Source organism: Sus scrofa, chromosome 6, assembly GCF_000003025.6.
Source record: "Sus scrofa isolate TJ Tabasco breed Duroc chromosome 6, Sscrofa11.1, whole genome shotgun sequence".
Lineage (NCBI taxonomy): Eukaryota > Metazoa > Chordata > Mammalia > Artiodactyla > Suidae > Sus > Sus scrofa.
The window spans coordinates 60,778,803-60,803,286 of record NC_010448.4 but is presented as its reverse complement, the minus strand read 5'-3'; the positions used below and the strand labels follow the sequence as shown (position 1 = coordinate 60,803,286).

Below are 24,484 nucleotides of genomic sequence, written 5' to 3'. Positions count from 1 at the left end.
CATGTGCCTTTTAACTGTGCACACAGTATCGTAACCATTGAAGAAAAATTTAAATCTTTTCCGTGGTCCTACCAACACTCTCTCTCTCTTCATGGCTTCTGGACTGTGTCCTGCTTACCAAAGCCTTCCTTAACTCAAAGGGATAAAAATATTCTACATTTCCCTCTAGTATTGTGTTTGCTGTTACATAATCCACATTGAATGAGTGTTTCTGTGAGGGGTGAAAGGTGCATCTGACTTTATTTCCAGTTGCATAGATGTCAAGCACCATTTAAGTGATTCCTCTCTCCCAATGACACATCAACTACATTACTTGCAGCCAACTAAATTCATGGGTGTATGGTCTTTTTCAAAAACTTTCCCGTGATGCTTGCCTATTGACCATTCTACTTGATTTTCAGCACAAACCTGTCAATGTAAAAATATCCTATAGGGATTGTTGACTGGAATTGACTGAACATGCAGACATGTTTTTAATACTGAAATTTCTATCTAGAAACATCTATGGATTTCCACTTATTCAGAGCTTCTGTTCTCCTTCACTAGGTTAATAATTTCCTTCCTTTACAGTAGAAATTGACAAAACACTATAAATCAACTATAATGGAAAAAACAAAAATCATATAAACTTAAAAAAATTGCCTGCCTATAATAACCATGGGTAAATTCATCTATTATTTCATTTTTTTCTGGGTTTGATATCAGTATTGAATTAGCCTCATGAAGGAAGTATTCGAAATACTTCAAAACACTCCGCTTGAATTTTTTTTCCTATACTCTAGAACAGACTAATTATGGTTCCTTGAAGGTTTAGAATTAATCTGTGAGTGTGAGTCCAGGTGTTTCAAAAGAGAGCTAGACTATTCAAGTTCTCTGTTTCTTCCATTTTAAATATTAGGAATTTTTATTTTTTGTCTTGACTAAATATAGTGTTACTTTCTTTGCAGCAAATTCTTTTTTTTTTTTTTTTTTTTTTTTGGTCTTTTGTCTTTTGTTGTTGCTATATCTTGGGCTGCTCCCACGGCATATGGAGGTTCCCAGGCTAGGGGTCAAATCGGAGCTGTAGCCACCGGCCTACGCCAGAGCCACAGCAACGCGGGATCCGAGCCGCGTCTGCAACCTACACCACAGCTCACGGCAACGCCGGATCGTTAACCCACTGAGCAAGGGCAGGGACCGAACCCGCAACCTCATGGTTCCTAGTCGGATTCGTTAACCACTGTGCCACGACGGGAACTCCTCTTTGCAGCAAATTCTAATCCTTATGTTCCAATCTTGTCTGGAGCCCTAGGCACTTCCTAAAACATATTCTATATCTTGGGTCACACTGAATTTCCTTACTAGCAAAGGAACAGAGTGTTATTTTGTGATATCAAGCTTTACACATACTCCAACACGAATCCTCATCATCCACATTAAGCTTCAGTTCCAAAATTGTTATGATCTCTTAGTGCATATACTGCCTTCCAGAGTTCACTATTTAAAAATAATTTTCAAGCAGAACTCTGAAGGATACTGAGCTAATGTTTATGGAGCACTTAGTCTGAATCAGGCACTAGGCTGAGCACTTTATATGAATCAAGTAATTTAAAAATTCACAGCAAAAAATTTAAGAGAGTCATATCGTTACATTTACATTTTGAAAAAACCACTGTGAAAACAGTATGATGAATGAACTTAAAGGGGACAAAAATGATGCAAGGAGACCAGTTTTTAGACAATTGGAGTAGACCAATGAGAACTGAAAGATGTGGAATTCCAAAAATAATTAGCAGACATATCCAAAGGACTTGGTGATGCAGAGGGTAAGAAAGGGCTAGGGGCCTGAGATGTCTCTGCAGCATGAATCTTCTGATGGTGAACGAGGTGTGCATTTTGTCTGAAGACTTTTCTACATTCCTAACATTCATACATTCTCTCTCTAGTGTGGATTCTTCTATGGAGATTAAGGTGTGCCATCTGCCTGAAGGTTTTCCCACATTCCTTACATTCATATGGTTTTTCTCCAGAATGAATTCTCTGATGAACGATAAAGGATTGCCGATGGCCGAAGGCTTTACCGCATGTACTACATTCATAAGGTTTCTCCCCCATGTGACATCTTTGATGACAAACGAGGGATGATTTTGTTCTGAATGCCTTCTCACACTCAACACATTCATAGGGCCTTTGGCCAGTATGAAGTCTCTGATGCCTAACAAGGGATGAATTATCAATAAAGGCCTTCTCACATTCAGTACATTTAAAGGGCTTCTCTCCAGTGTGAACTCTCTGGTGCTGAATAAGGCGGGTAGTCTGGCTAAAGGCTTTACCACATTCGGTACATTCATAAGGTTTCTCTCCAGTATGGATTTTGTGATGTTGTGCAAGGTGTGCCCTCTGGTTGAAAGCTTTCCCACATTCTTTACATGTGTAAGGTTTCTCTCCAGTATGAATTCTCTGATGGGTAGCCAGCTGTGAACTGATGCTAAAAGCTTTTCCACATTCCTTACATTCAAAGGGTTTTTCGCCAGTATGAATTCTCAGGTGGCTAGCAAGGTGTATGCTCTGCCTAAAGGCTTTCCCACATTCCCTGCATTCATAAGGCTTCTCTCCAGAATGCACCCTTTGATGCTGAGTAAGTGAAGCCTGATGACTGAAGGCCTTCCCACAGACATCACACTCATATGGTTTCTCTCCTGTGTGGATTCTCTGATGGACAGTCAGGGACGAGCCATAGCTGAAGCTCTTCCCACACACATTACATTTGTAGGGTTTCTCTCCAGTATGAATTCTTCTATGTTGATTAAGTCCGATGTGATCACTGAAGGCCTTCCCACAGTCGATGCAATCAAAAGGTTTCTCCCCAGTGTGGGAATACCTCCAGTGTCGAATAAGGGATGTGTTCTGCCTGAAGGCTTTCCCACACTCAATACATTCATAGGGTCTTTTGTCAGTGTGACATCTCTGATGCCGCGTAAAGGATGAGCCATCACCGAAGGCCTTTCCACATTCATTACATTTATAAGGCTTCTCCCCAGTATGAATTCTCTGATGCTGGGCAAGGTGTGCAGGCTGGCTGAAGGCTTTTCTACACTCCTTACATTTATATGGTTTTTCTCCAGTATGAATTCTTTGATGTTGAATAAGGTGTACATTTTGGCTGAAGGCTTTCCTACATTCCTTACATTCAAAGAGTTTCTCTCCAGTATGTATTCTGTAGTGTTGGGCAAGGTGTTGACTCTGGTTGAAGGCTTTCCCACATTCTTTACACTCATATGGTTTCTCTCCAGTATGAATTCTCTGATGAACAGTAAGGGATGAGCTCTGGGTGAAGGTTTTCTCACATTCATCACATTTAAAAAGTTTCTTACCTGCATAGACTTTCTTGTGTTTTATTACCACGGAATTTTTGGAAAAGCTTTTTTTATCTGACTTGTGATTAAAAACATTCTCTTCTACATTGTCTAGAGGGATAAGTTTCCCAGATTTGTTATATTTAGGGTCTATTTTCACAGTAAGGTTTTCTTTAAGAGTGACTGTTTCTTGCCTGGTAAATGTCTCTTGGCTTAACAACTGCCTCTCAAAAAGATCTTCATATTTCCAATTTTCTCCAAAAGTGGAACACTTAAGTCCACAGGTTGTAATTCTCTCCATTAACACATCATCACACACAAACTGCTTCAGAGGTAATTCTTGGGTCTCATATATAGATTCCCAATCTGAAAGATGCAAAATTTAAAAAAAAAATATTTCCTTTATCATGAGCTATAATAAAGGAAATATTTCCTTTATCATGAGCAAATATTTCCTTTATCATGAGCTATAATAAAGGAAACACTGAACATGGAAAAAGTCATTCAAAAATAATAAATTCTACAAAATATATTATGTACAGACATGTCAGATGAAAAAATATACAAGCAGGAGTTCCCGTCGTGGCGTAGTGGTTAACAAATCCAACTAGGAACCATGAGGTTGCGGGTTCGGTCCCTGCCCTTAATGATCGGCGTTGCCGTGAGCTGTGGTGTAGGTTGCAGACGCGGCTCGGATCCCACGTTGCTGTGGCTCTGGCGTAGGCCAGTGGCTACAGCTCCGATTCGACCCCTAGCCTGGGAACCTCCATATGCCGTGGGAGTGGCCCAAAGAAATAGCAAAAAAAAAAAAAAAAAAAAAAAAAAAATATATATATATATATATATATATATATATAATATACATACACAAGCAGACCCCAGAGAGTTAGGGCTCACAGAGGAACATGGAAAAGGTGATTTTGAAGTAGTCTGCAATGGTAGTATTTTATGCCTGTAGTAACATCAGAAACTATAAACGAAACTCTCTTCCTCTCTTCTCTCCCACTTCTAGGCGATCTGCATATATAGCTAGGATAACTTTGTCTAAAAACAATATCATCACATAAGTACATGGCTTACTAGATGGTAATTGTGTGAGAATAGGGAAATGTTCATTATATAAGGTGGTTAGGGAAAGCCTCTGATGAGATGATTTTTGAGCTCTGGACTGATAGTCAAGCATGGACAGAGAGCCCACAGAGGAGCATTCTAGGCAGAGAAACAGAATACAAAAGCCTGAGTCAGTAAAGAGCTTGTGAGTTCAGAAAAGGTGACCAATGGGCTAGAGCATTGTTTTTCAACTGTATGTCAGGCATTTGTTGGAAATGACATTTATAAGACACACTGCACTACCTATGATCCAGATGCAAGCATTCTTGGAACTCAGACTACCTCTAGCCCCATCTGGTCCCCCAACGCTTAGAGACTCAGGATATTGGCATACCTGTAACACACTTGTAACATACCTTCATACCTCACATAGTTTAGAAAACTCTGGACTAAAATATAGTGAAAAAAACTAAAAAGTTATAGAGGATAAGGCTGGAGAAGTAGGAAGGATCTGGTTACAAAGAAGCTGGTAGGGTTTGAATTTTTCCTATTTGCAACAGGAAACAAAAAAAAGATTTAAAGCAGAAGGGTATGTTATGATTTGCAAGCATCGTCTAATTTTGGAGTTAAGATTTAAGAATCAGAGAAGCTTATGTAAGTCTGTATTGCAAAAGGATAGAAGAGCTGAATAAAATTTTCTTGCAAAATGAGTTATTAGAAGTCAAGTAGAAGAGGAGATACTTGGGAAGCCCATGCTAAGTGGTAACATGTCATTTTTATCATAATTGGAAGGCTTGAGAAGTGTTTCTAAGAAACATAAGAAAGAAGTATATAACCTCTGAAAATGGTTGAGCCTTTACCTAGAAAAGATTCTGCTATCTGGTTCTTCCACACTCACCTGGGAATGGGCTACTTGTCCTCTCACTCTTCATCACCCAAGGCTCTTTCCCTTGCTCCAGTAAGGAGATGACATATGGCTTAGAGATACAAAGTCCTGCATACAAAAAGATATGAAAATTGGCCATGTTTGGGGCATTTCAGAACCAGCTGGGAATTTCAGCCAGTTCCTTAACTGTGATAGAATTATATCACAGGAATGAATAGATCAAGGGGTGACAGACTACATAAAGCTTCCAGCATAGTTTAGTGGGACTGCCAACTGTCAACTCTATAAAAGTTAAATCATTTTCTAAGGGGTCATGGGGAGAAGTAAAGCCCAACATTTTCAGAAGATCACCAGACAAGAGTAAGTAAGGTCATATAAAGGGTCCCTAGAGGCAGTTTGAAATTTGAGTCAAGTTAAACTGCCTGATTTAAAAACAAAACAAAACAAAACAAAATTTTTCAGAGGAATGTAAAAGAGTCCTGAGTTTCTACAAGTATTATTTACAGTGTTTGGAATAAAATTCAAAATTACAAAATTACTATATAAGAAAAGGAAAAAAGTGGAGGAGTTCCTGTCATGGCTCAGCAGAAACGAATCTGACTAGCATCCATGAGGACACAGGTTTGATTCCTGGCCTGGCTCAGTGGGTTAAGGATCCAGTGTTGCCATGAACTGTGGTGTGGGTCACAGATGCAGCTTGGAACTGGTATTGCTGTGGCTGTGGTGTAGGCCAGCAGCTATAGCTCTGATTCAACCTCTAGCCTGAGAACCTCCATATGCTGCAGGTATGACCCAAAAAAGACTAAATAAATAAATAAATAAATAAATAAAGGAAAAAGCGAAGCATACTCAGAAAAAAAGAGGCAATTAATGGAGGCCTATAATACAGATGTTGGAATCAGCAGACCAGTATTTTATTTATTTATTTATTTTTATATTACACAATTTTATCTTATTTATTTTTTATTTTTTAATTTTTTTGTCTTTTTGCCTTTTCTAGGGCCGCTGCCTTGGCATATGGAGGTTCCCAGGCTAGGGGTTGAATCAGAGCTGTAGCCGCCGGACTACGCCAGAGCCACAGCAACACAGGATCTGAGCCTCATCTGCGACCTACACCACAGCTCACAGCAATACTGGATCCTCATCCCACTGAGCAAGGCCAGGGATCGAACCCGCAACCTCATGGTTCCTAGTCAGATTCGTTAACCACTGAGCCACGACAGGAACTCCAGACCAGTATTTTAAAAAAGTTATAATATCTATATCCAAAAATGTAAAGGAAAATATGCTTGTAATTTCTCAGCAGCAAAACAGAATATAAAAAAGAACCAAGCAAAAGTCTGGAGCTGCAAAACACAGTATCTGAAAGTTAAAAGTTCACTTAGATAGGCTTAACAAGACATTGAAGAAGACAAGGAAATAGTCAACTTGAAGATAAATCCATAGAAATTATCTAATTTGACAGAGGAAAAAGATTTCTATAAGTGAACAGATCCTTAGTTACCCAAGGCACAATATCCAAAGTTCTAATATGTTTGTAATTGAAATCCCAGAAGGAGAAGAGAGGGTAGAAAAAATTAGTTGAAGAAATAATCGCCAAAATTTTCTCAAATTTGGTGAAAGACATACACTTAGTTTCAAGAAGCTCCAGGAACCACAAGCAGGATAAAAGGGGCCTCCAGGCAAGAGAAAGCTATCTAGTCAATGAGGTGCCCCAGGGCTGAGAAGGGTCCATATTACTTTTCCCTAAGAACATCTGAAGCAATTTTCAAAGTTTGTGCCTCACTAGTTCACTTATTATAAGTTAATAAAAATACAGATTTTTACAAGAAATATTCTGAATTTTAATAATCCAGCTATATTCTTGGGGAAGTTTGTCACCACTAGTGGTAACGAGACTGCAGGACTGAGGAAACAAGGCAGCAGATGAGATCAGTAAGAGTCACATCATGTCCAGTGTTTCTAATTAACTAAAGGGCATATTTGTGAAATATCTGATACACACCAAATTCACTGACTAAATCTGAAATTTTCATCAATCTCTGAATATCCTCTTTCTTTTTCAGATTCCATTCTGACCTAGACACAGTAAAAAAAAAAAAGACTTGTAATAATAAATATGTAAAGAATCTCTAAGGGTAATTCTGAATTACGCAGAGGGGAAAAAGACACTCACCCAGTGACACCAGGCTCTGATAGTTCTCCAACATCATACTCCTATATAAATTCCTCTGAGCAGGGTTCAGCCATTTCCATTCCTCCTGGGAAAAGTCTACTGCCACATCCTTGAATGTCACCAAGTCCTGAAATGACCCCAAAATATTCTATTTTATTATTTTTTTTATTTTTGTCTTTTGTATTTTCAGGCCCATACCCGTGGCATATGGAGGTTCCCAGGCTAGGGGTCTAATCGGAGCTACAGCAACGTGGGATCTGAGCCACGTCTGCAACCCACACCACAGCTCACAGCAACGATGGATCCTCAACCCACTGAGCAAGGCCAGGATTGAACCCACAACCTCATGGTTCCTAGTCGGATTTGTTAACCACTGAGCCATGATGGGAACTCCTAGAATGCAATTTTTTTAATGCTGTACCATTAATAATTAGCACATCATGCCATAGAAGAGAGACCTGGATGGCAATATGAGAAATCACCCAGTGTGTAAGACTAAAACACAGCCAACTTGTGTACTGAATGAGTATAAGCCAATATATACTTAAACAGTATCAAAATGAAACCAAATAATTTGTACTGCAGAGGAGGTTGCAGCTGTGGCTCAATTCAATCCTGGCCCAGGAACTTCTGTATGTTACAGGTGTGGCCATAATTTTTAAAAAAAAGATTTAATGTCCAGTTACAATCACTAGCAGGTTGTGACAAAACTTTTTCTATCCTTTTTTTTTTTTAAATTGAGATATGATTGACTTAGAATAGTACATAAATTTCAGCTCAAGGAATCAGGCTCCCCAACTTCAGACTTTACTACAAAGCTACAGTCATCAAAACAGTAAGATACTGCCACAAAAACAGATATATAGATCAGTGGAACAGCACAGAAAGCCCAGAAATAAACCCAGGCACCTATGAACAATTTAACCACAACAAAGTAGGCAAGAAGATTCAATAGAGGGAGTTCCCATTGTGGCTCAGTGGTTAACGAATCCAACTAGTGAACCATGAGGTTCCAGGTTCGATCTGTGGCCTTGCTCAGTGGGTTAAGGATCCAGCGTTGCCGTTAGTTGTGGTGTAGGTCGCAGACGTGGCTCAGATCTGGCATTGCTGTGGCTGTGGTGCAGGTCGGCAGCTAGAGCTCTGATTCAAGCCCTAGCTTGGGAACCTCTATGTGCCACGGGTATAGTCCTAAAAAAGAAAAGAAAAAAGTTGAGAGAGATCCCTGGTTATCGAGGGTGTTAGGATTCAGCGTTTTCACTGCTGCAGCCCAGGTTCAATCCCCGGTCTGAGAACTGAGATCCCACATCAAGCCACTGCATGCTGTGCCTCCCTGCCCCTAGAAGTAAACCTTATCAAAAGGAAGACATCAAAGTTTCACATTATTAAGATTTTTAAATATACAGAGTCCAGCTTCTTAATTCAAAATAATGAGGCACATAGTACAAAATCAAGAGTGAAAAATGAGAAAATAGAAACTCGGAGCTCCCATTGTGGCACAGTGGAAACAAATGTGACTAGGAACCATGAGGTTGTGGGTTCTATCCCTGGCCTCGCTCAGTGGGTTAAGGATCTGGCACTGCCATGAGCTGTGGTGTGGCTGTGGCTCTGGCGTGGCTGTGGCTGTGGCATAAGCTGGCAGCAACAGCTCCGATTAGACCCCTAGCCTGGGAAGCTCCATGTGCCACAGGTGTGCCCCTAAAAGGACAAAAAAAAAAAAAACAAACTCATAGGAGATACAAATAATAGAATTATCTGACACTTAGGTCAAAAAAGTATAGCTAATATTTTCAAGGAATTAATAGGAAAGATGGTGAACTTAAGTGGAAAATGAGAAATTATATAAAGCATACAAACATTCTAGAACTAAAAATGCAATAATAGAAGTTAAGAATTCAATGACGGAAATTTCACAGATTAGAGAGTTGAAGAAAAAGTACAAATACCATATACAAGAGTAAAAAATATAATTTTAGAAGGAAAGGAAAGGGTCTGAGCTAACATTTTTTAAAGATAGTTTTGAAATTTTCCAAAATTGAAGACACCAAACTCCTCTGAACCCTGATATAAAACAGAAACAAAATAATGTTTGAAGGTAGGAAAAAAAATTCCAAAACTGTGTGTTGGGTATTTGGGGTGCTGGGTTTGTTAATGGATTAAATCTTATCATTCATAGTAGTAGGTTAATAGATAATATCCCAAACTAAATAAGCAGGCATAGTGTTCCAGACATTATTCAGGAGCATGAAGGAGTTCTCGTCATGGCGCAGCGGAAATGAATCTGACTAGGAACCATGAGGTTGTGGGTTCGATCCCTGGCCGCACTCAGTGGGTTAAGGATCCAGTGCTGCCGTGCGCTGTGGTGTAGGCTGGCAGCTGTAGCTCCAATTAGACCCCTAGTCTGGGACTCTCCGCATGCTGCAAGTGTGGCCCTAAAAAGCAAAAACAAACAACAAAAAAACCGATATTACTCAGGAGTATGAAGTTAAATATCAGAACTAAGACATGAAGTGGTAACATTATGGATATCACCTATTTCTATAGGACAAACGAGGGGAAAGTGAAGTTTTGTGACTTCAGATACAATTTCAATATTTTCATATACACAAACTAAAAGTTTGGTGTCAGAAGATTATGTTAGCTGATGCATAAAGTGTTTCTAATGCTGAAGACACAGAAATATTAACAAATGCATGTTAATATTTCATGAACTCTGACAAGGGGAAAAAAAAAGTAGTGTTTTCAAATTAATACGTGATTTTCAAAATAAAATGTGTAATTTAATTAAATATTAGTAAGTGGACATTTGAGTCTCATCTATACAATGAAGGAATATTTTCTACTTGGCAGAAATTTGGAGTGGAGAACTTTTCACTGGTAAAATTAAGGGCTTCCTTTATATTCAGGGTTCCTTATGCAAATAACATAGCTTAAAATTTTAAGGTTAGGAGTTCCCGTCGTGGCGCAGTGGTTAACGAATCTGACTAGGAACCATGAGGTTGCGGGTTCGGTCCCTGCCCTTGCTCAGTGGGTTAACGATCCGGCGTTGCCGTGAGCTGTGGTGTAGGTTGCAGACGCGGCTCGGATCCCGAGTTGCTGTGGCTCTGGCGTAGGCCGGTGGCTACAGCTCCGATTCGACCCCTAGCCTGGGAACCTCCATATGCCACGGGAGTGGCCCAAGAAATAGCAAAAAAGACAAAAAAAAAAAAAAATTTAAGGTTAGGAAGTTCCCTTATGGTATCGCAAGTTAAGGATCTGGCATTGCCACAGGCATAGCAGGCTCCAACTGCAGCATGGGTTCAGTCCCTGGCCTGGTAACTTCCACATGCCACATGTAGCCAAAAAAAAAAAAAAAAAAAAAAAAATTATAAGATTAAAAACAATATATATTTTTTTAATTTGCCAGCAAGAGAATCAAAATATACAGGAATTTAGTGTGACATAAAGGTGGCATTCCAAATCCATGTGAAAGAGATGAATTATTCAATAATTGCCATTGAGTCAACTGGACAGACAACTGGGAAGAAAATGAACCTCTGTCTCTCTTATAAATTAAAAATAGATTGTAACAATTTAATGTGAAAAGTTAACTTGAGGAGTTCCTGCTGTGGCACAGCAGGTTAAGAATCCGACTGCAACAGCTCAGGTCACTGCAGAGGCCCAGGTTCAATCCCTGGCTGGCACAGTGTCTTAAAGGATCCAGTGGTGCTGTAGCTACAGTGTAGGTCACAGCTACAGATCAAATTCAGTCCCTGCCCTGGAAACTTCCATAGGCCTTGGATGCAGCCTTAAAAAAAAAAAAAAATTTGAGCCTTACCCTCATAGAAAAAAAAAAATCACAGATCAAGTCTCAACAGAGCTCTTTGGTCTCAGCGGTGGAAGCAAGATGACAAAGGGAATGTCATCGTTTGGAAAGTGTCAGAATAGGATGCACATGTTGTGCCGCCGCTGTGGCTCTAAGGCCACATCTAAGGCCACATCCCCAAAAGTGGACCTGTGGCAAGTGTGGCTACCCTGCCAAGCGAAAGAGGAAGTATAGCTGAAGGGCGAAAGTTAAAAGACAAAATATCACCAGGAGTGGGCAAATGAGGCACCTAAAAATTGTATGTGGCAGTTTCAGGCATAGATTCCGTGAAGCAACAACACCTAAACCCCAAGAGGTCAGCTGTTGCGACATCCAGTTCATCTTAAGGATTTCAGCAAAGTCATGCAATAAATATTCTGGTTTAAGAAAAAAAAAAAAACAGTCTCAACAGAAACTTAACTGTGAAGGGTAAAACAAATCTTTTAGAAGAAAAGTAGGAGGGAGTTACCTAGTGGCCTAATGGTTAAAGGACCTAGTGTTGTCACTGCCATGGCTGGGACAAAGGAAAAAAAAAAAAAGAAAACAGAACCATCTATATGCCCTAAGGACACACATTTCCTAAGCAGGACACACAAAAGCACTAGCTATGAAAGGGAAAAAAGCATCTATGTATGCATAGAAATAGAATAGCCCTGAAAGAAAGAATAGAAGCCAAGGATAGTTACTGTCTCCAGAGAACTGGGAGGCAAGAGAGAGGTTTTGAATTTTGTACTATTTGCACCTATCACCAATTTTAACTTTTTTTAATTTGCCAAAATTATGTAGGATAAGCTTTTTTTAGGTGAGCAAATGAGGCTGGGAATTCATACATTTAAAAAAAGAAAAGGAAAAATGGAAATTCCCTAGTGGCTCAGCCAATGAAGAATCTGGTGGTGTCACCACTGTGGTTACTATTGTGGGGTGGGTTCAATCCCCAGCCCAGGAACTTCCATGTGCCACGAGTGAGGTTTAAAAAAAAAAGAAAGAAAGAAAAGAAAAGTGTTTAAGAACATAAGTTCCCACTGTGGCTCAGCAGGTTAAGAAACCAATAAAGCGTACTTGAGGATGTGGGTTTGATCCCTGGTCTCACTCAGTGGGTGAAGGACCAGGCATTGTCCCAAGCTGCAGCACAGGTCAAAGATGCAGCTCAGATCTGGTGTTGCCAGTGTGGCTGTGGTTGTGGTATAGGCTGGCAGCTGCAGCTCTGATTCGACCCACAGGCCAGGAAATTCCCTATGCTGCAGGTGCAGCAATAAGAAGAAAAATAAGTAATTTAAAAATAAATACTTTTCTAAAAATTTTTAAAAAGAATTTAAGGGGGGAGTTCCCGTCATGGCTCAGTGGAAACGAATCTGACTAGCATCCATGAGGACGCAGGTTTGATCCCTGGCCTAACCCAGTGGGTTAAGGATCTGGCGTTTTTGTGAGCTGTGGTGTAGGCCAGCAGCTGTACCTCCAATTCAACCCCTAGCCTGGGAACCTCCATATGCTGTGGGTGTGGCCCTAAAAAGACCAAAAAAAAAAAAAAAAAAAAAAAGAATTTAAAGGGAGTTCCCCTTGCAGCTCAGTGGTAACGAATCTGACTAGTATCCATGAGGATGTGGGTTCGATCCCTGACCTTGCTTAGTGGGTGGGTTCTGCACCTGGCATTGCCATGAGCTGTGGTATAGGTCGCAGACTCGACTCAGTTCCTGCACTGCTGTGGCTGTAGCCAGCAGCTACAGCTCCGATTCAACCCCTAGCCCAGGAACTTCCATGTGCCACATGTGTGGACTTAAAAAAGAAAAAAAAAAAAAAAAAAGTAAGCATATAACTGGAGATTTGGACAAAACTCAGCTAGAGGTTTGGATGATTCTCAATGCATTCTAAGGACAGGAGAGGGCTATTATGCACTTTTTGGTTTGGGACCCAACTCACTGTTACTGAGACACCTTTATTCCGTATAAGAAAAACCAAATCTTTTCACAAATGTCAACAATGAATCAAAATGAAGTGGGAAGAAGAGGGGGCTCAGAGGGAGCTTTATGCCTTATCAGACTCAGTTTTATTTACCCATTATGTAGTCTTGAGTTAAGGACAGAGCTGTCTGGGAGAAGTGGGAACCAGGTGCTTAGATAAGGGTTTTGGGGACTTTTCAAAAGGAAAACAGGTTGGGAGCTGCCAACTAGTATCCATGAGGATGCGGGTTCGATTCCTGGCCTCTGCTCAGGGGGTTAAGAATCCAGCATTGCCGTGAGCTGTGGTGTAGGTCACAGACAAGGCTCTGATCCTTCACTGCGGCCCTAAAAAAAAAGGCAAAACTGAACAAAACAAAAAACCGCCTTTCATAGAGGAGAAATAACTAACCTGGGGTATGACTTTCACTAGTTCAACAGTCATTCTTGCCTTCTTTTCCTGGCTTCTTTCTTGGAGAACAGAAGTGTCTTAGGAGGTAAGGCTGGAGGAAGAAAAAGAAGAGTGAGAAGATGAGCCCTTCTTTGCACTCCCAGAATCACCAGCCTAAAAACTCTGTCTTCCATTTCTTTTTTTCAGCCTTCTTTGGTTCCCCTGCCCACATAAATGGGAGATTACAGGCAACCAACTGTGGTTGAGGGGTCCAGTTTACACCTCTGTCTCTCCTATGCTTGAGGTCCTAATTTTTTTTTTTTGGTCTTTTTTTCTTTTTAGGGCTGCACCCATGGCACATGAAGCTTCCCAGGCTAGGTCGAATTGGAGCTGAAGCCACCGGACTACACCACAGCCACAGCAACGCCAGATCTGAGCTGTATCTGCAACCTACACCACAGCTCACAGCAACGCTGGATCCTTAACCCACTGAGCAAGGTCAGGGATCGAACCCGCAACCTCATGGTTCCTAGTTGGATTCGTTTTCGCGGTGCCACAACAGGAACTCCTCCAGGTCCTAAATTTAATATTTTTCCTAAAAGTTACATTCCAAATCTTTGGTCTTATTATGAATTTAAAAAGAGACACGCAGAGTTCCTCTCGTAGCTCAGTGGTTAACGAGTCTGATTAGGAACCATGAGGTTGCAGGTTCGATCCCTGGCCTTGCTCAGTGGGTTAACGTGCCGGCGTTGCCGTGAGCTGTGGTGTAGGTCGCAAGACTTGGCTCAGATCTGGCGTTGCTGTTGCTGTGGTGTAGGCCAGTGGCTACAGCTCTGATTAGACCCCTAGCCTGGGAACCTCTGAAGGTGCAGCCCTAGAAAAGACAAAAACAAAACAAAAAGAGACACGCTAGGTACTCTGCATAGATTATATTCTCTCACTTTATTTTAAAAAAGAATCCCATGAAATAGTTGCTTCCTCTATTTTATAGGTAATGGTGAACTTTTTCCCTTCCCGCCTCTTCATGCTTTGATATAGTGTACACTGTCTAGTGTGAGACTCTGATTCGAAAATACCACTAGAGGTCAGGGTCAGCTTCCTTCTCCCAAATCCCCAAGGGCTTTGCTTTTCTCTCACCCTGGGACAAAGGATTTTTTTTTTTTTTCCTTCTCTTTAGGGCCACACCCACGACACACGGAGGTTCCCAGGCTAGGGGTTGAATCGGAGCTACAGCTGCCGACCTTCACCACAGCCACAGAAGGCGGGATCTGAGCCGTGTCTCCACCTACACCACAGCTCACAGCAACTCGGGATCCTTAACCCACTGATTGAGGCCAGGGATTGAACCTGTGACCTCATGGTTCCTAGTTGGATTCCTTTCTGCTGCACCACGATGGGAACTCCCAGGACAATGGATTCTTAAATACCCAATTTGCCACTTTTATTTCCATCTCTCTTTGCAGCCCCTTCCTGTCTTCTCCTCCTAGAGCTCTCCTGCTCCAGTCACCCCACCTCTTGCTTCTCACTGGAACTTGTGGACTGAAAGCAGGGAATTCTACTCCAGGATTCTTATCCTAGCAACACACAATTCCATAAAGCAACATACACAAAGAAACCAAAGCTCTCAACCTCCCATGCAGTCTCCTCATAGCCATCAGCATCACACAGGGCCAGTTAAACCACACAGGGCGACACAGACACTGACCCTAGATCTCACATACCTTGATTACAGAGAGGACACACGGTCTCAGAGGCCATGGGTACAAACACACATGGTGATACACAAACATCACATGTACCCATGTCCCTGCCCATATCTGTTCCTCCCACCCACACCCCACAATCTCACAGATGTGTATCTGCCAGCCCCATACGTGGTTCACATAGTCTCTCTACTACTCATTTATTTATTTACTTATTTATTTATAAATAACACCTGCGGCATATGGAGGTTCCCAGGCTAGGGGTCTTCATCAGAGCTGTAGCCACTGGCCTACGCCAGAGACACAGCAATGTGGGATCCAAGCCGCGTCTGTGACCTACACCACAACTCATGGCAACTCGGGATCCTCAACCCACTGAGCAAGGCCCAGGATTGAACCCGCAACCTCATGGTTCCTAGTGGGATTTGTTAACTACTGAGCCAGGAAGGGAACTCCTATTTATTATTACTAAGGTAAAGTTGATTTACAGTGTGCCTATTTCTGCTGTACAATGACCCAGTCCTATGTATATATACATTCTTTTTCTCATATATATTTTTTTTGCGTCTTTTTAGGGCCACACCCTCGGCACTTGGAGGTTCCCAGGCTAGGGGTGGAATCAGAGCTGTAGCCACCAGCCTACACCACAGCCACAGCCACAGGGTATCTGAGTCATGTCTGTGACCTATACCACAGCTCACAGTAATGCTGGATCCTTAACCCACTGAGCGAGGCCAGGGATTGAACCTGAGTCCTCGTGGATCCTAGTTGGGTTCGTTAACTGCTGAGCCACGACAAGAACTTCTCGTATTCTTTTTTTTTTCATTATTTTTTTGGTCTTTTAGGTCCAAACTCGTGCCAAATGGAAATTCCCAAGTTAGGGGTCGAATGGGAGGAGCAGCTGCCAGCCTATGGCCTAGGTCAAAGCCACAGCAGTGCCAGATCCAATCCACATCTGTGACTTACATCACAGCTCACAGCAATGCTGGATCTTTAACCCACTAAGTCAAGGGCAGAGAATCGAACCTGTATCCTCATGAGTACTAGTCCAATTCATTTCCGCTGAGCCACAACAGGAACTCCCTTCCTTACGCATTCTAAATATAAGTAGTTTGCCTCTACTAACCCCTAACTCCCCATCCTTCTCACTCCCTTCCACCTCCCCCTTGGCAACCACAAATCTGTTCTCTTTGTCCGTATTGGCATTTGCACACTAAGGTACATGGAATGATAGGCTAACGGGGACCTGCTGTATAGCACAGAGAACTCTACCCAGTATTCTGCGAAAACCAAACCACTTTGTCGCACAGCACTGTCAATCAATTATACCTCAATGAAACTTGAAAAGGGGGAAAAAAGGACACAGGAACGCATTTGAAGGGGGTTCCTGACAGTTCAACTGGGGACAACTTGAACATCAAGATGAATAATAAAACAAATTTTTTAAAAAAATGTGAATCCAGGGGGTTCCCGTCATGGCTCAGTGGCTAAGGAATCCAACTAGAAACCATGAGGTGGCGGGTTTGATCCCTGGCATTGCTGTGAGCTGCGGTGTAGGCTGGCAGCTACAGCCTTGATTGGATCCCTAGCCTGGGAACCTCCATATGCTGAGGGTGCAGCCCTAGAAAAGACAAAAAGACAAAAAAAAAAAAAAAAATAGTGAATCCACATTGATCTATTCTCTCCCACCCGCAACCTTATGGATACTAGTTAGATTTGTTAACTGCTGAGCCATTATGGGAACTCCGATATATTCTTGAAAGAAATAATACAAGAGAAAGTTCTTTTTGGTGATATCTATATAGATAGAGCAGAGGCAGAAAACATCACTTGGCAATACTTGTAGTGATATTAGGATTCAGGCAGGCATCATTAGTGGACAGACTCTCCCCAGGGACGACCTACTCATTACCAAGAGTTTATTTTTTATTTTTTATTTATTTTTGCTGTTTAGGGCCAAATATGCGACATACGGAAATTCCCAGGCTAGGGGTCATATTGGAGCTACAGCTGCCGGCCTACACCGCAGCCAATGCCATGTAGGATCCAAGCCGCATCTGCAATGTACACAGCCATTGCAACAAAGGATCTCTGAACCATTGAGCAAGGCCACATGCTCATGGATACTAGTTTCCACTGCACCCCAACGGGAATCCCTAATTTTTTATTATAATTATAAATCTGTCAATTTCTGCGATACAGCAAAGTAACCCAGTTACATAATGTGTATGTGCCTGTATATGTGTGTGTATATATATATATATATATATTTTTTTTTTTTCTCATACTACCTTCCATCATGTTCTATCCCAAGAGACTGGATACAGTTGCCTGTGCTCCAGCTTAGGACCCTATTGCTTATCCATTCTAACTGTAATAGTTTGCATCTACTAACCCCCAACTCCCAGTCCATCCCACTCCCTCCCTGCTGCCCCTTGGCAACTACAACCCTGTTCTCCACATCTGTGAGTCCGTTTCGGTTTTGCAGGTAGGTTCATTTGCGCCATATTTTAGATTCCACTTAGAAGTGCCATCATATGGTCTTGGTCGTCTTTTTTGACTCTCCTACTCACTTTGATCTCCGCAACACTGGTTTTTCTCTCACACATTCTCAATGGTCTGGTTCCGATTTCTCACACACACAGATACACAGACTCTGCAATTGCTGTTTCTCACACGCGATGCCCCAGTCTCGCTCACACACGACACACATGCGCTGTCACACAGCCTCACCCGCTGGACACACACACTCGTCTCACGTGCTCGCTGCTCTCTCATCGCACATTCACACCAGCAGTCTCCCTCTTTCAGTCTCCCACCCTCAGGTGTCTTTCGCACACATCTCCCTCCATGATCTCTCCCGGCCGCACGCTGGCTGACCCTCACACACAGGCACACCCGATTCTCTCATCCACACATGCTCTCAGTCTCTCCCACACGCACCGCGGCCTCTCACCGACCCTGCACACACACACCCCGCTCCAGCCGCCCCGCAGCCCCGAGCCGGGTTCGAGCCGTCGTGTCGGCGCACCCGCAGGGGCCTCTGGGAAATGTAGTCGGCCCGGGGACAACCGCAGCAGCGCCCTGGCCGGGGCTCCAGGCCCGGGTCTCTGCTGCCGGCCTCGCCCGTGGAGCCCGGCCCTTGGGCTCCGACACCCGACCACCCGGAACAACCCACCGGCTTCCCCCCGGAAGCCGGTTGCTCTCACCCGAAGGACTTCGGGAGCCGACGCCCGGGAGCCGAGTGCGCAGGCATTGAATAGCCTCAGGTGGGCGGGGTAAGGGAGGAGTCGGTGTGGGGACGGGATAGAGGGCGTGGTTTAGAGGAGAGGGGCGTGTTCTTAGGCTGCGGAGAAAGGGAGGCGGAACCTTAGCGTCGGAGCGCGAGAGCCTGTGTACGCACAAGATTTCGCTCGAGGGGCGTGGCGGGGCTGGTTCCAGTTTGCGCAGGCGCGTAGAATGCGCATTCGCCGTCCCCTCGCCTGGAGACCCGAAGCGTCCCTAGTTACGAGGTCTGGAAAGCGCCGCCTGCTGAACCTCGGGTGTGCCTCTGTGATGTGACGCTGTCTGTTTCCGTGTGGCCGCTCTGCGCTCCGAGTGCGACCCCCTAAGCCTGTTCGTGGGAATGTGGTTTTCTTTCTGTGCTAAGCATTGTGACAATAAGATCAGCGAGGGATCCCCCACCGGGCTCTACCACCTTTGTGACTACAGCCAACCAGTACCTGCAAAACGGGAAGGTCATTATCACTGTTCAGACACGGAGACCAAACAGCAAGTATTGAACCCCCTGACCGGAGTGGAAACGTTCCGTAGTATCGGAGACCAAGAAAACGGTAGTTAGTACCTGCCTTAGAAGTTGAAGCAAATAAGGAAAAGCCATTCAAGGAGACAGAGAAGAAAAAAACTCACAAAATTTCCCTCTCTTTACTCTTAAGTAAATGGAAACAGACCACACGAGTAAAAGTAATAGCATATCAAATGGGGAAATAAAGAACAAAGAAGAGAGAATGGAGAAAATTAGAATGGTTATTGTCGAAAAACAGGGCACTGCAACCTTGATTAAAGGTTTTCATCCTGAATTTCAACATCGGCTCATTTGGGGAAAGGGGATAATTCTTTACGTTGAATCTACTATATTCTACTATTTCTTATTCACTTTGTTTGCAGTAACCACTTTTATGTAGTCTTTCGGTTTGCATTTTCTCATTTTTCTCTTTGAACTCAGACACCTGACTCCATCAGTTCTGCCATGGTTATTCAAAATGTTCTAAGATCAAATTGATTTGAAATGTCCAATTTTGCTGCGTACTAAGTCTCTCTCCATATGTGAATCCAATCCATCTTTCTGGATTTGATATTCTGTTTCATCCCTCACCTCTCCCCTCCCACCCCCACCCCGCCACTCTACTGAGCAAATATCACACTGTTGTAATAATGTGAACTTTATACTTCTGTGTTTGATAGTGGGTACCACATTTCCTTCATAATGGTCCACTGTTTGCAAAGCTTTGGAATTAGGAATTCTTGCAGATTCCTCCTTTGTGTGGTCTTGAAAGTCTTGGGAGTTCCTGTCGTGAGGCAGCAAAAAGAATCTGACTAGTATCCATGAGGATGCAGGTTAGATCCCTGGCCTCGCTCAGTGGGTTGAGGATCCCTCATTGCTATGGCTGTGATAGGCTGGCTGCTGCAGCTCTGATTTGACCCCTAGCCTGGGAACTTGCAATGGGGCGGGTGCGGCCCTAAAAAGAAAAAAAAAATTACCTTGGAAGATCTAATAAATAGTATTGGTTGGAGTTCCTGTCGTGGCGCAGTGGAAACAAATCCTGTTAGGAACCATGAGGGTTCGGGTTCCATCTCTGGTCTCGCTCAGTGGATTAAGGATCTGGCGTTGCCTGTTGCCGTGAGCTGTGGTGTAGGCTGGCAGCTGTAGCTCTGATTAGACCCCTAGCCTAAGAATCTGCATATGCAGCAGGCGAGGCCTTAAAAAAAAAAATACTGTTGGTACGTGGATTGGAATTTTAATGAATTTATAGGTTAACTGGAGGAACAAACATCTTTGAAATTATGAATTTTTCCTTCCGGGATTATAACATTCCATTTATCTTGTTATTTTCTTTCTCCTTCAACAATACCTTATAGATGTATTTCATTCCAGTCTAGCATTTTTTTCTTTTTTCTTTATTTTTTATTTTTGGCCATACCACGACATATGGCGTTCCCTGGTGGGGGATCATATCTGAGCCACAGTCACATTACAGCTGCGGCAGTGCCAGGTCCTTAGCTCACTGTGCCAGGCTGGGGATCAAACCTGTGACCCGGCACTCCCAGCCGATCTTGTTGCGCCACATCGGGAGCTCCTAGAATTTTTTTTCATACAAGTCTATTCCTGAGAGTTATATTGGCTTCATCACCATTAGTGTTGTGGAAACTCAGCCTCTGTTCACCAGTGTGGAATCGAAAAGCAGAGACAGAGTCGTGGGCAAAGTTAAAAAAAAAAAAAAAAAAGCTTCATTACTTTGGCAGGCAAAGGAGACCACAGCAGGCTAATGCCCTAAAGATGGTGCCCTCCCTTGGGAGAGATTAGGAACGGATTTTATAGTTTGGGAGTTGAAAATAGGGCCACAGATAAGGACCAGGGTAGGCGCAAGCTTGCATTCTTCAAAATTGGTGTTGAGTGGCCCCAGGACTGGTTCTGGTGGTCTTCCTCCCAGGTGTTCATTCGTTGGGGGTTTTAGTTCTTCAGAATAACTCAAAGGTATTGTTATACATATTCTTTGAGGGGGAACCAGGACCCTGCCCCAAGGCTGTTGTTTCTTGACGGCTCCTCCCCTGTTTGGATGAGCAACTGTCTGAACCCGTCCCTAGGAACTCAGGGAAGGGCATGAAGGCTGAAGCTTGTTCCCTAAAAACAAGAAATTGGGGGGCACAGAGAGGCCGTGTGCCCGGGATCCCCACAGGGCCCTGCTTGGTTTCAGAATCAGAGATAGAAACACACAACGCCAAGAACTGTGATGGGCTTGGAGATGGAAGCTAGTGATGTTATTGTTGGCTTTAAAAAAATGCACAACCAGGAGTTCCCGTCGAGGCTCAGCAGCAACAAACCCGACTGATATTCATGCGGACGTGGGTTCAATCCCTGGCCTCGTTCGGTGGGTTAAGGATCCAGCATTGCCGTGAGCTGTGGTGTGGGGCGCAGATTCTGGGATCTGGTATGGCTGTGGCTGTGGTGTAGGCCGGCAGCTGTAGCTCTGATTTGACCCCTAGCCCGGGAACTTCCATATACCACGGGTGTGGCCCTAAAAATAAACAACAAAAATCGCAACCTAAAATGCTGAGAGTTAAGAGTTACTGGGGGCAAAATAAGCTGGGAGGCACCATTTCAGGTAGTTCTGGAAAACTTCTCCAAAGCAATAGGGGGAAATATCAGTATATTTGTGGTTTGGGGAAGGTGAAACCGAGTAGGGCCCTGCGGGCTCCAGGGCACTCGCATCTTTCCAAGTTCCCCCCATTTCTTGCTTGTAGGAAATGGGCCTCATTCCGCCTGCATGACCTTCCCTAAGTTCCAAGCTGTGTGTTCAGACGGTTGCTCATTAGGGAAGGGAGGGGATGCAAAGATCAGGGAGGAGCAGCCAAGAGACAATAGTGCAGCCCTGGGGCAGGTCCTGGTTCCCCCTCAAGGGATACACATATGGTGTAGGCATCTTAGGCACCTAAGAGAAAACTTTTATTCCTTATGCTTCTTTTAGGAATGAATACTTTCAGACTCAGCAGCTTGGAGCCCTTCCCTGTGTTTCTCCCTCACTTAATTGCATCCTAAACACAATCCCCTGTGAGCTGACGATGAGGCCCCCTGAGCACGACTGCCTGTGCCCTACAGATTCTTAGCACAGCATGTGCTTCAGTAACTTTCCTAGTTTGTTCTTCTCTCTGATCCAGACGCCCTTTTCCCAAGTACCATGACTCCAGGCAGTGACCCAGGAGACCCCCGCCAGGATCACGCCGAGATCTCCCGACACCGGATTCAGGGGCTAAAATTCCCTGAAAGAAAGAAGAATGCGTGTTTGCTCCAGTCCTGATTCTTCTCTGAAACCCTGTTTTTCTCCTTTGGGACCATAAAAGGCCCTGCACGCCTTCCTCAAAGGAGGGCCCAGTCTTACAGCCTTAGCCTGCGGTGGCCTCCTTTGCCTCAAATAGGGGAGGAACAGGCAACCAAGCCCACATTTGACCGAAGGTCGCCGCTAGTCGACCATGGAGCAGACGTCACCATGAAGGCTTTGAGCGCTTTTCTAGATATGAAGAGATGCAAGAATTAGGCTCATAAAATCTTCTCCTGAAAACATCGAAAACCAAAAACACACAAAAACACACCCCCAAACTGGAGAGCTTTGTGCCGGTTTTCCCAGGACCCACAATGCTTCACTCCTGATCACCACCCTGTCCCTGTAACTGGGCCTCTGTCCACCGGTGCCAAATCAGAACGTGGAGACAGAGTTTGGGGCAAAGGAGAAAGAAATCGTTTTTATTGCTTTGCCAAGCAAGCGAGGCCACAGCAGGCTAATGCCTTAGCGCCGTTTTGGGGATAGAATAGGAGGAGGTCTTGGTTGTGGAGTGGAAAACAGGGCTGCAGATAAGGATCAGGGTAGGTGCAAGCTTGCATTCTTTATGGCTCATGTTTAGTGGCCCCGGGACTGGTTCCCGAGGTCCTTCTTCTTTCTGGAATGAAGACTGCTTCCTCCAGCCGATTGCCTATTTCATTTGTTGGGGGCTTTAGTTCTGCAGAAGAGCTCAAAGATACTGTCACATGTATCCCTTGAAGGGGAACCAGGTCACTGCCCCAAGGCTGCACTGTTGTTCCTTTTCTTTTCTTTTTTTTTAAGGAAGTTCCACACCCATAAGGAGGTTCCCAAGCTAGGGGCTGAATTGGAGCTGCAGCGGCCTGCCTACATCACAGCCACCGCAACGCCACATCCGAGCTGTGTCTGTCTACAGGCAGCTCTCATCAATGCTGGATCCTTTAACCCACAGAGCAACGCCAGGGATGGACGGAACCCTGCATCCTCATGGATCCTCGTCAGGTTCATTACCACTGAGCCACAACGGGAACTCCCCGCACTGTTGTTTCTTGACTAATCCCCTGCCCTTCCCTGATTAGCAACTGTTTGAACCTGCTCTTTGGAACTCAGGGAAGGCCTTGGAGGCTGAATGAGGCGTCTTTCCAACAGACTGGAAGTAGGAGAGAAAGGCTTTGGTGCCCAGGACCCCCACGGGGTCCTGCTCAGTTTCAACCCTAAACATGTTTAGTGGGTGTTGAAGCGTCAGCAGCTACAGCGGCTCATGATTCAGTCCTTATAGAGGCTCACATGCTGTACAGGTGAGAGTAGAGTTTCCCACCCAACACTGCGTTTGAGGAACTCACAATCTAGAACATCCATGTGGTTGACGGCATCAAAGGGAGCCTCTCCGTCGGGAAGTGGAGATTCCCAGCGAAAATGTTTCCTGTCGTGGCTCAGCGGTTCGCTAACCCGACGAGCATCCATGAGAACGCAGGTTCCATCCCTGGTCTCACTCAGTGGGTTAAAGATCCAGCGTTGCCCTGAGCTGCGGTGTAGGTCGCAGAGGCAGCTCGGATTCCGCGTGGCTGTGGCTCTGGCGCAGGCTGGCAGTTTAGCTTTGATTCCACCCCCGGCTTGGCAACCTCCGTGTGCGCCACATGCACTGTTTTACAGTGTGGTAGCGCCACCCGCTGGACAAATGCACCAAGTGCCACGGCTCTACATCCTGGAAGCTGAGACTCCCTCTTGGAGGCCAGGGGTCTCCCGGGATCCCCCACATCCCCCCCACCCCCCCGCGTCCCCGAGTCGACTTGGACTGAAAGATGAGCAGGCAAGGGACCAAACAGGCTCTGCTGGCCACACGAACGCAGTATCTTCAGGGGTGTCCTCCATCAACCCTAGTGTCATCTCAGTTTTATATGAAGGGGTGACTGCCACCTTTTCAGGGGACGTCTCTCCCTCTCTCTGCCTTTTGAGTCCCAGAGGTGTTCCTGGGCCTGACTGGTTGATGTCTCAGCTAGGATGGAGGCTGATGAGTTCTGCCCATGGTGGCAGCTGTCCAGACTAAGGACAGCTCTCAGAGAGAGTGTGTGAAGGCCTGGTGGTGGAACAAGCC

At 44.2% G+C, this 24,484-nt stretch overlaps 1 protein-coding gene and 1 pseudogene across 1 annotated transcript; one reads left to right on the top strand and one right to left on the bottom strand.

Annotated features, from left to right (window-relative positions):
* ZNF471 (zinc finger protein 471) lies at window positions 998-19,723 on the bottom strand. Its single transcript, XM_005664891.3, has 5 exons — window positions 18,526-19,723; window positions 13,635-13,725; window positions 7,448-7,574; window positions 5,284-5,379; window positions 998-3,701 (listed from the first exon to the last, which is right to left on the bottom strand). The coding sequence occupies exons 2-5, from the start codon at window positions 13,665-13,667 to the stop codon at window positions 1,900-1,902; spliced, it is 2,058 nt and encodes a 685-aa protein (XP_005664948.2). The 5' UTR covers window positions 13,668-13,725; window positions 18,526-19,723; the 3' UTR covers window positions 998-1,899.
* On the top strand, window positions 11,199-12,304 carry LOC110261073 (annotated as a pseudogene).

What these genes read in the sequence shown, in the direction of transcription:
- ZNF471 (XM_005664891.3), bottom strand. Translation starts at nt 13,667, where the DNA reads ATGACTGTTGAACTAGTGAAAGTCATACCCCAG. An exon ending in TCAGAGCCTGGTGTCACTGG is followed by an intron (nt 5,380 to 7,447) that starts GTGAGTGTCTTT and finishes TTTTGTATGCAG; the next exon opens with GACTTTGTATCTCTAAGCCA. An exon ending in GACAAGTAGCCCATTCCCAG is followed by an intron (nt 3,702 to 5,283) that starts GTGAGTGTGGAA and finishes TGCATCTTTCAG; the next exon opens with ATTGGGAATCTATATATGAG.